At 40.2% G+C, this 13945-nt stretch overlaps 1 protein-coding gene across 7 annotated transcripts in view; it reads right to left on the bottom strand.

The window, feature by feature from the left end:
* The window catches only part of LOC140713623 (F-actin-uncapping protein LRRC16A-like), a 328263-nt gene that overhangs the window by 219025 nt on the left and 95293 nt on the right, over window positions 1-13945 (bottom strand). For all 7 annotated transcript variants that reach the window (XM_073023966.1, XM_073023968.1, XM_073023970.1 and 4 more), the window contains one exon: window positions 13316-13375. In XM_073023966.1, the coding sequence (XP_072880067.1) occupies window positions 13316-13375 (60 nt within the window). The remainder of the gene's footprint in view (window positions 1-13315; window positions 13376-13945) is intronic.

The following is a 13945-nucleotide window of genomic DNA, read 5'->3' as shown; positions in this document are numbered from 1 at the left end:
GATACTGCCTCATTTGCTGAGAATGTTTACATTTTCTCTCAGATTTCCAGTATCTGCAGTTTTCTTTTGATTTTCACTCTTTCTCATCTGTTCCTGGGACATGAGTGACTTAAATAAGGCACTATTTCTTGTTAAGCACTATTTGTCTTGCAGGTACAGGTCCACAATCCCTTATCCAAAATTCTGAAATCCAAAAAGTTCCAAAAACCAAAGTTTTTTTTTGCCAACAGCTGACGGCACTCAGGTGTGACGTGGCAGGACTAGCAGAGGCCGCCAGACGTCAGTTGTGGCTCAGCACTCGTACTGGTTACACGTGCATTTGCTGCTTGCTGATATTTTGTGTTCACTGTTGACTTTGTGTTTAATTTCACTGTGAAAATGTCAAAAAGAGCTGCAGATACCCGTATGGGTAACAATGAGAAAAAGAGAAGGAAGCATCTATCATTATCAATAACACAGAAAGTGGAGTTATTGCAGAAGCTTGATCGTGGTGTGTCTGTGCGGCGTCTTACTGAAGAATATGGTGTGGGAACTACCACTGTATATGATTTAAAGAAACAGAAAGACAAGTTACTGAAGTTTTACAGTGACAGTGACATTCTACGTTTATTCCAATAAGTCATTTACCATGTATTTGATTCGGTTCGTTTGAAGCTGTATATTTTTATGCTTTATTGAATACTTTTGTTGTTCTTGTCATTATTCCCTAAACAATACAGTACAACAACTATTTACACCCAGAGATGATTTAAAGTATATAGGTCTGGAACTCTGCTAGGTCCTAAAGTCCATCTGCACTGAGACAGGTTAAATAAGGGACTTGAGCATACGTGTTTTTTGTTATCCGCGGGGGTGGGGGGGGGGGGGGTCCTGGAACCAATAAGGAGGGATTCTGAAATCCCCAAAATTCTGACTTCCGAAATGCAACTGGCCCCTAGGATTTCGGATAAGGATTGTGGACCTGTATTGAGTCATCCATATCATCTGGGACTGAAGCTGCATGAACAGGATGGGATGGAAGCATACCTTCTTTGTACAATTCTGAAACTACTGCTACTTATAATTCATCAGTTTTATTTAAACCAGGAGCAACTATTTTCAGTGTGGCTGTCCCCAATGGTGCAAAATAACAGGCTTTCCCCAGTAGTGAGTTCTATAATCTGTACAGTACATTTCTGTACAGTAAAAATCTGTCAGAGATGATTAATCACAGAATTTCCCACAGTTATTGTTGAGGCTAACTTTACAATGAACTGTGTTTTGTCCATGACCATGCTTCCCTTTTCTATCCATTCAATTAAATACTTCTACACCTAACAATTGCTGTAAGATAATTATGGGTTTTATGTGCAAATCAATTATTTTCTATAAATAAAAGCACACAGTGTTGATCTTTTACACGAAAAGCATCAGTCTACCAAATTTAGCATGATTTTCTTCCAAGTTTAATTTACTTGCTTCATTGCCTTTGAGAAAACTGACTTCTTCACAGAGGGAGGATGAAAAGGAGACAAAGCCAATGAAACACAATGAAAACCTGCAACAGGAAGAGACACAGAGTGACAGAGACATGTCGGCGTGGGTGGGAGGTGAGAGATTGAAATATTGACAGAAATACAGCAGCATTGTGAATGATACAATTGCAAGGTTCACTTAAATGAGTGACTGCACAGAAGGAGCACACTGAAGAACTCCCCTTGTTTTGGTGCAGGAAATACAGCTGAAGCACACAGGGATGTTGCAGGTGAATTTTCAGAGAAAATGGATGTTCATAACCACTATCAGGGCCATGCCATCTCGCAGCCACCACTGGGCAGCAGGTACAAAAGACAGAGTCCCACCCCACAGGCTTAAGAACAACTAGTTCCCTTCAACCATTTGTGACGAAACAACCAGAACTATCCATCTTGACCACTTTGACCACTTTGCAGTACAATAGACTTTGGATATTTTATGGTTCTAGTTGAGTTCTTTCTACTAAAAAAATTATATTGTAAACTTTTGTGAATGTTGCTATATGCCTGTGAAGTTGTTGTAAATAAGCTTCTCATTGCACCTGTGCATAGGGCAGTACACCCAGCTTTGTCTTAATGTTCAAAATGTTGACCATTCAATTTCCCAACAGCTGACTGGCAGCGAACAGGGACATCTTAAAGTATGTGGCTAGAAAAGAAAATCCGGAGAAAACTACAGATACTGGAAATGTGAACAATAAAGAAATGCTTAAACACACAGGAGGTTGGCCAGTATCTGAAATCTGAGGACAAACTAGCCGATAATATAAAGCAGGATGCCAAAAGTTTTTTTCAGTTATATAAAGAGAAAAGGGGAGATGAGAGTTGACATTGCACCACTGTAAAATGATGCTGGCGAGGTAGTAATGGCAGGCAAATAAATGGCAGATTAACAATGGGTACTTTGCATCTATCTTCATTGTGGAAGATTCTAGCAATGTGCCAGTGGTCCCCGAGTGTCAGGGAGCAGGAGAGAGGGCCATTGCTATTACAAAGGAAAAAGTGCTAGGCAAACTCAAAAGGTCTTAAGGTGGATAAGTCACCTGGGCCAGATGGACTGCATCCCAGAGTACTGAGAGAGGTTACTGAAGAGATAACAGATACATTTGTCATGATCTTTCAAGAATCACTTGATCACGTGGTCCTGGAGGACTGGAAGATTGCAAATGTCACTCCACTCATTAAGAAGGGAAGAAGGCAAAAGAAAGGAAATTATAGGCCTGCTAGCCTAACCTCAGTGGTTGGGAAAATGTTGGAGTCTATTACTAAGCGTGAGGTTGTGGTTTCGGGGTACTTGGAGACTAATGATAAATTAAGTCAATGTCAGCATGATTTCTGCAGAGGGAAATCTTGCCTGACAAATCTGTTAGAGACCTTCGAGGAATTAACAAGCAGGGTGGACAAGGAGAGGCAGTGGATGTCATTTACTTGGATTTTCAGAATGCATTTGATAAGGTGCCACACATGAAGCTGCCTAACAAGATTAAATCCTATGGCATTACAAGAAAGATACTGGCAAGGACAGAGGACTGACTGACAGACAGGAGATAGCAAGTGGGAATAAAGGGGCCTTTTCTGGTTGACTGCCAGTGACTAGTGGTGTTCCTCCGGGCTTGGTATTGGGACCGCTACTTTTCACATTGTTTGTCACTGACCTAGATAATGGAACTGATGGCTTTGTGGCAAAGTTTGTGGATGATACAAAGATAGGTGGAGGGGTAGGCAATGCTGACGTAACAATGCAATTACAGCAGGACTTAGACAAATTGGAAGAAAGGGCAAAAAAAAGTGGTTGATGGAATACAGTGTTGGGAAACGTATGATAATGTATTTTGATAAAAGGAACAACACTGCGGACTATTATCTAAATGGGGAGAAGGTTCAAACATCGGAGGTGCAGGGGGACTTAGGAGTCCTTGTGTAAGTCTCCCAGAAGATTAATTTACAGATTGAGTCTGTGGTAAAGAAAGCAAATGCAACATTGGCATTTATTTCAAGGGGAATAGCAAGGACATCATGCTAAGCCTTTATAAGATACTAGTAAGGCCGCACTTGGAATATTGTCAATAGTTTTGAGCCCCATATCTCAGAAAGGATGTGCTGTTATTGGAGAGAGTCCAGACAAGGTACACAAGGATGACTCCAGGAATGAAGGGGTTAATATATTATGAACGTTTGGCATTTTGGGCTTGTACTCACTGGAATTTAGAAGAATGCAGGGGGGATCTCATTGAAACCTACTGAATGTTGAAAGGACTAGATAGGGTGGATGTGGAGAGGATGTTTCCAATGATGGGGGTATCCAGAACTAGAGAGCATAGCCTCAAAACTGAGGGACGACCCTTTAGAACAGAGGTAAGAAGGAATTTTTTTAGCCAAGAGTAGTAAATCTGCAGAATGCTCTGCCAGAGACTGCGGTGGAGGCCAAATCTGTGCAGATATTTAAAGCGGAAGTTGATCATTTCCTGATCGGCATCAAAGGATATGGCGAGAAGGCAGGTGTATGGATTGAGTGGGATCTGGGATCAGCTATGATGGAATGGTTGAGCATACTTGATGGGCTGAATGGCCTAATTCTGCTCCTATGTCTTATGTGGAAGGAGAAATGAAGTAGTTTGGGGTCCAAGAGCCTTTGTCAGAAAAGACAAATTAGTTTTCAGTAAGATGAAAGGATAGCCATAGACATTTAGAACAATCATGCAGGTACGATTTAATGTGGGCAGTTCACCATGCCAATCCAATGTAACCTCTCCCTGTGGCCGTCACAATGAGCTTACGGAACACCTCACATTCCATCTGAGCCTAATGCAGCCTCTGGACTCAATATCAAACTGTCCACCTTTAGGTAATTCTACATTTCTTTGCATGTATCTGAATGTCCTATTTGTTAGCTAGGTTTCTCTTACTTCTGTTTGTACAGTCTCACTTGCTGAAGATGTTCTACATGTTCAGGGCCTACCATTTACAATCCTTACATATAAAGGTGCCAAGTATGCTGGTAACTACTGTCATTACATCATTTGGTCTCACCCAATCAGAGTTATCATTCCTTTCTTCCTCCACCTCTTTTCCCAATCAAAACTATCTGGTAGCTCTCGTCCTTTCAGTTCTATTTCATCTTTACAGATGCCTCCTGAGCTACTGAACGAAAACAAATTTTTATTTGTTTATGTTACCTGACTACTGACCAGGTTATCAACAGGAGCAAAATCAGAACTATTTCTAAACTCTTAATAAGCAGAGCCTATGCTGATTGCAAAATCAGATGCTACCAGTTCCTTCACTGTTCAGTCAAAGAACCGTTGCAACTGGAAACTTGCTGCTCATTAAATGGAAACCAGCACGGTGAGAACCAACAGTGAAACGCTACTCTGAATGAACTATTGTGCGCCAACTATATTGGCACTTGCATTACAATGAAAGTGTATTTTTTTTTAAACTTTGAACAATGCAATAAGAACTTCTGTCCCAAAATCTGTATTCACAACCTTCTCAATGGCCATTAGTTCTGCCATGCAGTTCAAAAGATGATCCTTGCAAATATATTATAGGAAATATAAAAGTCTTAAAACTAGCTGAATGACTGTGGGAACTTGGGATGCACATTCTCAATAACTTTCCACTATACAACCTGGGCCATAAAATCATAAAGATTACTGTCTGGTTTACTATTCTCTTATGACATTTCCAATTGTTACTAAATTTTCCTTTGAAAAAAATATGATGAATGCTGCATCAGCATCTATCATAGAATTTAGGCTCATCGTTGGCCATTTTCCTAAGTCATACAGCTTGGCTACTGAGCACAGTGTTCTTCAATGCCAACTTTTCCAGCCTCCACATACCATGCTGTGTCAGATAATCTTAGTGAACAAATGCTCAGAATAGCAATGTTACCCATATTATGTACTTACGTTATTACTTAATGAAATATTTCTACTAAAATACAATCACAAACTAAGTACCAACTTACTATTGACAATATTGCATTAAGATTAAATATTAGGAAAAATAAGAAATACATATTAGATAAAATAAACTTTAAGCTAATTTTAACACTCACTACATTTCATGTATTTTTAAAGAATATAAAAGGACTCAAATATCAAACTGTGACTAGATTTGACACTTGAAAACCAATGTAAATTGAAGAGTGTCAAAGTAACATCTAAATTCACAAAGGAACTACACACCAGTCAGTTTAATTTTGTCAGCAGAAATTCCATCCTTTTGAGAAAATAATAATTATGAATCAATCATTGTGGATTTCAAAAGGTAAAGTAAAGATCACCGATGTCCTAGTAACTAGCTGGATCTTGGCCCAGAGTGCAACCAGTATTTGGTCACAGGTGTAGACAACGAGGGACAACAAGCAACAGAGTTGGTCCAGGAGGATACATCTATTCGTATTGACAGGTGATCACGCTCGTGAAGAAATCTTTGACAAAGCTAGCAACAGGAACATTTCTATACCATACAAACATCTGAAGGTGCTTTCCTTCTGAAGAATCACTTTCAGAACATAATCTGAAACACTCTGAGTGAATTGTCGTATCAATTTATGCATACAAATTCTTCCAAAAGGTTTAGGCATGGAGCTTGTTTTGGAATCGACATTGGCCCGGACGCCAGGAGAACTTCCTGCATTACCTTTTACAACAATGATTAAACAAAGTCTCAGTTCATCTGACATGATCTACTTCATAATTCTAACAAAAAAAGACATGAAAAACAAATCAACTTTTTTCCATCTTTTCAGATAAAAAAAAGTAAAGATGGCAAAGCAGAAACTGGTAGACTTTGCATGCTTATTGCTAGACAATGTACTTGCAAAGCTTTTTCCCATTCCACACTTAATAGTAACTCAATTGTAGATCACTTTTTAAAGAACCGATGGAGCTCAAAGTGCTTTACAATAGCAACAACACTTATCTTTGACTGGACATAAATTATTAGAGCTAATAAAAACCTTACATATGGGTAGGTTAAATCTTTATAGAAGTGTTCCCACTTTCTCATTTGCTTCAGATACATCCACTACGTCAAGACATGTCAAAAAAATAAAAAGATTATGACTGAAAATAATTACATGTTGGGAATTGGGTTATAATCACTTAAACTTTTAAGGAGAAGAAAGATAATTAGGACTTGCGCACCCAAAAGGTTTTTTCACTGTAGTGAACGATATGCCAAAGCACTTAGGGTACTTTATTTGGTCCCATTGATGCCTTCAAGATTCAAATAAAATTCAAAATCATTCGCAGACTTCAGAACATCGGTAGGCTGACTGAGAGGTGATGAGAAACTGATGGCAGAGTGGACATGATAACCTGTGATCTCATGTCAGAAAAGCAGATCCACTGTTCTGCACTACCATTGCCCGTAATAGAAGAGCCATGAATTTATTTAGGGAAAATAGGCAATACTTCGTAAAAAGGTAAAAAGCCTCACAATATTTTTGCCAGTGATCTCCCTATCCTTCAAATGTTACTACAATGAAACAAACTGAGTTTTTATTTGACGAATGTTTGCAATATCTTGCTGTGGGGAAGTACCTGCTCTAATTCCTGGTTGAGATTACATTGCAACTTGGACGTGAACTTTGCCAAAACTGTCTACCATATAGCACCGCCATTCCAATCAAAGATACTGGGAGATCTGTAAGAGACATGCGTCAAATGATGCTTCCTCCAAGTTTTCACAAGGGAAAATGCAAAGCAATGTAGCTTCCCCAGAGAGAGAACTTCAATAACACAGGTTATAAATAAACTACGAGTGCCAGACAGTCTAAAGAGAACCACAACTCTCAATCCCCCAGACGGAGAAACTGTTTATCCTACAGTGCTAAGGGAGATGCTTCTGGGACAATGACAATTGAGGGAGTCACTAATGGCAGGTCTCTGTAACCTGGAAACAAGTTGAGGTGGTGCTGGTATTAAAAATGATAAAATAGACACAAGCCAACAGATGGATTGATTTTTAGGATCCACTATTTCCGCTGAACAGTGCGTTCTTCCCTGACTGTCATAACCACATGGAGCAGTGCTGGTTACTCTTTTTAAATGGACAAGAATGTGATTGGGTTGTTCCAGTAACATGGACCCAGAGACATGTAGTCAAATCTAAGATTAAGGCAGGGTTCTGTAAATGGGAAAGAAAGTTCATGCTGTTAAATAAACTGGGTACAACAAAAAGTAGCTACAAACACAACAAATGTTACACTCGAAAAAGCAAAATAAAAGCAACATACCATAAATTGATGAATGACCATTAAAGTTAAAAAGATGCAAATAACAGAATATAATGTTGCTGAATAAAAAAATGCTTAAAATCAACAACTGTAGGTATGACCATTATATTAGCCAGAGTCATTAATTTTGGTAGGGAATACCAGAGGTACATTCCAAAAACTCCCGGAAACTGCATTTCACATTAAATGTATTTACACTATAAACATCTACCATCAGTTTGTAAACAAGGAAGTAATGCACTAAATACAATCAAAATACACTCCAGCAAATCGCTTTTACCATACTATGTTATCACCCATTTCTCAAAAGAATGATCTACTTATGCAAATTCTATGAGTGTATCTCGCATATGCTGAGAGATTATGCATTATTTTAAACTACTAATCAGATGTGCTACAAGTCACATTTGCATTCCCGCCCATCCATGAACATGCTGACAAAAGTGGACATTTGACAGGCAGCCGAACTCCATAGCCTGAGGAGGAGGTGGAGGCAAAGTTGATCCTTGCCTTGGGAAGCATGCACTTTTGTTACTCAGATAACTTATGATGAAGAGTGAATGGAGATACTTGGCATTCTTGTTCTTAAAAGCATATAAACAAAATGATCTTGTGAAAGGATGGGACAAGTAACGGAATACCTATATTATGCAACTACCATAGCAAGACTGCAGACTCAATACCCCAATGCGTTCATTGCAGTATTGGGAGACTTCAACCATGTTTCTTTCTCGACAACCCTACCCACCTTCAATCAGTTCGTCAAGAGTCACACGAGAGGAAGTAAAACACTGGACCTCCTGTTTGCAAATGTTAAAGATGCATATAGCTCCACAGCTCTCCCCTCACTTGGGAGATCAGATCACAGACTGGTTCACCTCTTGCCCTCGTACAAGCCCAAAGATTGCATCACCGGCTACATCAACCTCCGTGTGGACACTGTAATACCATTGAGGACTGTTCTCTGCTTCTCTAACAACAAACCATGGGTCACCAGTGATCTAAACACTCTTCTCAATCACAAAAAGAAAGCCTTTAGATCAGGAGACAGGGAGGAAATGAAACATGGGCAGAGGGAGCGAAAGGAGAAGATCAAGATGACTAAAGAGGATACAGGAGAGAGCTGGAGAACAAGCTTGGGCAGAGTAGCCCATGGGAGGTGTGGCGAGGCATGAAGAACATCACTGGCTTCCATCAGCCTAGCTGTAGAGCTTCAGAATGCAGCCATGAACGGGCTAATGAGTTAAACCAATTCTTTAATTGCTCTCCTGTTCACATCCACCTCAGCACACTAGTCCAGGTGCTGAGGCATCCAAAGCTCCCTCAGCACCAAAGCCTCCCCTCCTCCCTTCTCCAGTTCAACGTGTGGATGAACAACACAGGCTACCACTGTCTACATCCCCTCCTTGCCCTGCACCTACTGTCCACACCTCCACAACCAACTGCTATCGTTCCAATCTTCACCTCCCCTGGCCCTCACCTTCCACCAACTCCCCAGTCGTCATGGACTCACCTTCACCACTGAGTGGGTGAGAAGGGCGCTGGGGCAACAGACACGGCAAAGCACTGGTGTGAACCCCAGGGTTCTGAAGGAGTGTGCTGAGCAGCCGTGTGGAGTTCTCCAGAGCACCTTCAATCTGAGTCTCAGCCTGGAGAGGGTCCCGACTGTGTGGAAAACATCATGTGTGGTCTCAGTACCCAAGAGGCAACCAAAAGACTTGAATGACTACCATGAAGTGGCCTTGATCTCACACATTACGAAGACCCTAGCGAGGCTGGTCCTGGCTCACCTCTGACCCCTGGCCAGATCAGCCCTCGATCCCCTGCAGTTTGCCTACCAGGAGCACATTGGAGTCGACGATGCTGTCATCTCCCTGCTTGAACAGAGCCTACTCCCATTTGGATAAGCAGGGGAGGACTGTGAGGTCATCTTTCTTGATTTCTCAAGTGCCTTCAATACCATACAGCTCTCATTGAACGGAGCTCTTCCTCAGCAATGCAGGTTGGCACTTCCATTGTATCCTGGATAATGGACTACCTGTCTGGCAGACCACAGTTTGTGCGGCTTCAGAGCTGTGTGTCAGACATGGTTATAAACAGAACTGGGGCCCCACAGGGGACCGTATTTGCTCCCTTCCTGTTCACCCTGTATACATCGGATTTTAGATACAACACTGAGTCATGTCATCTGCAGAAATTCTCTGATGACTCAGCAATAGTTGGGTGTATAAAGGAAGGACGGGAGGATGAATACAGGGCCCTGGTGGAGGACTTTGTCAAATGGTGCAAGTCAAATCATCTGTAGCTCAACATCAGTAAGACAAAGGAGATGGTGATGGACTTCAGGAAGACTAGGCCTACACTGCTCCCAGTTACCATTGATGGTGAGGACATGGATGTTGTGAGGACCTACAATTACTTGGGGGTGGACATGGACAACAGACTTGTGTGGAGCACCAACACAGGGGCTGTGTACAAGGGCTAGAGTCACTTCTACTTCCTGAGGAGACTGAGGTCCTTTGAAGCATGCAGACCTCTCCTTCACAAGTTCTACCAGTTTGTTGTCACCAGTACAATCTTCTATGCAGTGATTTGCTGGGGCAATGGCATCAACACGGGTGATGCCAACAGGTTCAATAAACCGACTAGAAGGTCTGGCTCTGTCATAGGAGTCAAACCGGACACACTGGAGGCTGTGAGAAATCCTGGCAATTCTGGACAAAGTTTCTCATCCTCTATGTGCCACCTTGGCTGAACAGAGGAGCACTTTCAGTAATAGACTAAGATAACTGTGCTGCTCCAAATAGCGCTATATGAGGTCATTCTTACCCTGGTCCATTAGGTTCCATAACGAATCAACCTACAGCCAGGGAAGTGATGACCCCCTCCTGTTAGACTGTCTAGGGTAACCTTTTTAAAAATTTATTCTTCTTACTTCTCTTCTAATATTGTATATCTGTGAACTTGTAATGCTACTGTGACACTGAATTTCCTCTGGGATCAGTAAAGTATCTATGTACTTAAGTCCCACAGCTGTATCTCTGGATTAGAGAGCATGTCTTATGAGTATAGGTTGAGTGAGCTGGGGTTATTCTGTTTGGAGTGAAGGAGGATGACTTGATATAAGAGCACAAGATTACAAGAGGCATAGATCGAGTGGGCAGCCAGAAACTTTTCCCAGGGCAGAAATGGGTGATACAAGGAGGCATAATTTTCAGGTGATTGGCAGAAAGTATGGGGGGGGGGGGGGGGGGGGTCAGAGTTAAGTGCTTTTTTAAACACACGGAGAATAGTGGGTACATGGAGTGAGCTGCCAGGTGTGGTGGCAGAGGAGATACACTGGTAACTTTCAGACAGGCAGCATCTATGGAAAAGAGCCCATTCCATGTTTTGGGTTGAAACGTTGACTGCACTTTTTTTTCCATAGCTGCTGCCTGGCCTGCTGAGTTCCTCCAGCATTTTGTGTGTGTTATTTACTAGATTCACATTTTTCTTTATTCAGAGGTTGGTGTTTGTCATGTAAATACACCTCAAGAATGACAATAGACTGTCACAATGGAATCCCAGATGATCAGATGCCGTCCACGATCACAGCATGACAGAAGACAGAAGCCACTAGTTTAACAGGCCCTTTCAATAGACGCTATCCCATCTGTGATGTTTTTAATCTCCCTACTTGTACATCAGACAGGAGCTAGCAAATGTTTACATAAACTCCTGACATTGATTCCTGAAGATGTAAATCATTGTATATCAATAATCCTACATTTGCATGCATCAACAAGAGACAAACACTACCGATTGAAATCTATCATCTTCTATTGCAGAATCATTTTAATAATCCCACTCTGCTAGAAAGGAAACTTTGCAAGAGAGGTAGAATCATGACATTCACTGGAACAACAGCAAGATCGAACACAAATTTCACAAAGTTCTCCTGCTTCTCTGTATGGGTATTTACACAGCTTTATGGATGTGGTGATAATGAAAACATCCTTTACATTGGTCACAATTGTCTGAATCAATTTGTGCTCTCACATTTGTTCTAAACTCCCAAAAGGTTTTAACAGTTATAACAATTACAATAAAATAATTCATACTCAAAACATTCCCAGATATCAATGTCCACTTCATAGTAATGTGCCAGGCCAGGAAACAGCACATTAAACAATATTGTCTAACCAACTGATGATGCCTCTCAAATGTTATGTAATCATTAAAATGATGTCATGTGAATTGTACCATGTTAACGTACAGGTGGTATGAGAAGAATGGAGGACTGAAGCCATTGTGTGTCATGTCTGTTGAATTATTTAAAAGATCACATTTTCTCCTTTCCTTGATAATTTCCCCTTTTCCAGTTAATTGCAACTTCACTGAACTGTTTCTATGGTATCCTTTGAACTGCATGAATATGTCAATAATTTTGTGTTTGAATCCCAAAGTATGCATTGAATGAGACCATTCTGACTCAGCTAGGTTAATCCAACACTTGCTTTGCTTTGAGATGAATTAGGACAGTGGATAAACAAAGGATAAAACTGGGTTAAGAAAATTAGCAATAAATCTCCATTGACAGGACAGCAGTTTATACTTTTCTCTTATCTATGTGTAAGAGGGACTTTGCCATAATTTTTACTTGAGGCATACAAGATTACCTCGGGCATTGACTGAACAAAAATACAACAATGCCCCAAGGATTAATATGCAATTCATTTCACCTTCAAATTTTAAAACCAGTCATCTATACAATCATTACAAAACATTAAATTGTGTTTACAGCTTTGACCATCTTCCTCTAACAAGAGGGACTATTTATCTTTATTAATCCATCAATCAAAGATCTCTGGTAACACTTACAACTTAGTAAATGCTAAATTAACAGAAATATTTCTAACTATTGTAAGAGACAGAATATTTCTGTGGATTGAATCTGCAGTACATATCACTGATGCCCATCATTTGAGCAGTTAGCTATTCACCACAGTCATTTCTGCTAGACTTTTGGTAGGAATCAAAAAATAGCTAAAAGTTAATTATTTATTTTCTGCAGATATGGATCGAAGATTACATTTGACAAGGTAGAGACCACATTACCACAGGTATTGCAATTTAAAGTAACAAGACATATGCTTTCAGCCATGGCTTAACCCTTTCAAAATAAAAACAACTATTTTAATCCATTTCAGCTGTGTGGAAACAACCAAGAGCTCTTATAATTGAAGTAAGACTCCTTATTGAAATTTGCTGGAAAATTAATTCTCAGTTCATTTGATTGTTCACAGAAGTCAAAAGTGGATTTGCATGCTGTTATTCCATTTGACACAATCATTAACCTGAAATATTAACTGTTATTACTCTCTCTACATATGCTCTCTGACCTGCTACACATTTCATTAATTATTATTTTGAAATGTCTTTCAAATTGTACCCCTCTGTTTCAATTCAGCAAGCTACTAATCTTCAAGAATTGCTTGCAATCTACAGTAATTTTATTTGGATAAACCATAAAGCACAGACTGACACACTTAATCAAAGAAAGCAAACTCACTTGTCCAGGCTTACAGCAACTTAGTCCTTGAATTTCCAGGTAATTGAAAGTGAGTTCCAACTGTAAAACAAAAGGGCCAAGGGAAAAGAAAACAGAAATAAGATTATCATATTACCCATTACACCTAAATACTTGAGGTCATTTACAGATGTAAATTTTAGGGTTACAATATAGCCACTGATTTTGAAATGCAAGAGCATTTTATTCGTAAGTACACAAATACAGCGGATTCTGGTTAATTGGCTTTCAGAGGATAGGGGCAGCCATTATTTGGAACAACTCTTAAATAACAAAAACTAATTGAGAAAACAACCCGGTTACCCTTCGTTTATTTGAGACACTATAATCGCTTAACTGGGACAGGGGCTGTTGCCAAGCATTCCCTAAACAGCGTTAGTTGTATGAAATTGTGTGGCTGTTCGACACTACACTGTGCTTAGAGCAAACAGTTTTTAAATAGCTTTGGTTGCTTGTGTTTGTGTTCAAAAAGCAGTGATTTTTGTCACTGATAGTTAGCGAGAAGTAAGCATTAAGACAGTTTAGAGTTGTTTTGCTTGCTGTGGTTTTGAGCATTCAGGCTTGGAGATGCCAGAAATGGCTGGGAATCAAAATGAAACATTTCAGTACTGT

The sequence above is a fragment of the Hemitrygon akajei genome, chromosome 20 (genome assembly GCF_048418815.1).
Source record: "Hemitrygon akajei chromosome 20, sHemAka1.3, whole genome shotgun sequence".
NCBI classification, from domain to species: Eukaryota; Metazoa; Chordata; class Chondrichthyes; order Myliobatiformes; family Dasyatidae; genus Hemitrygon; species Hemitrygon akajei.
This window is presented reverse-complemented; position numbering and strand designations above follow the sequence as displayed.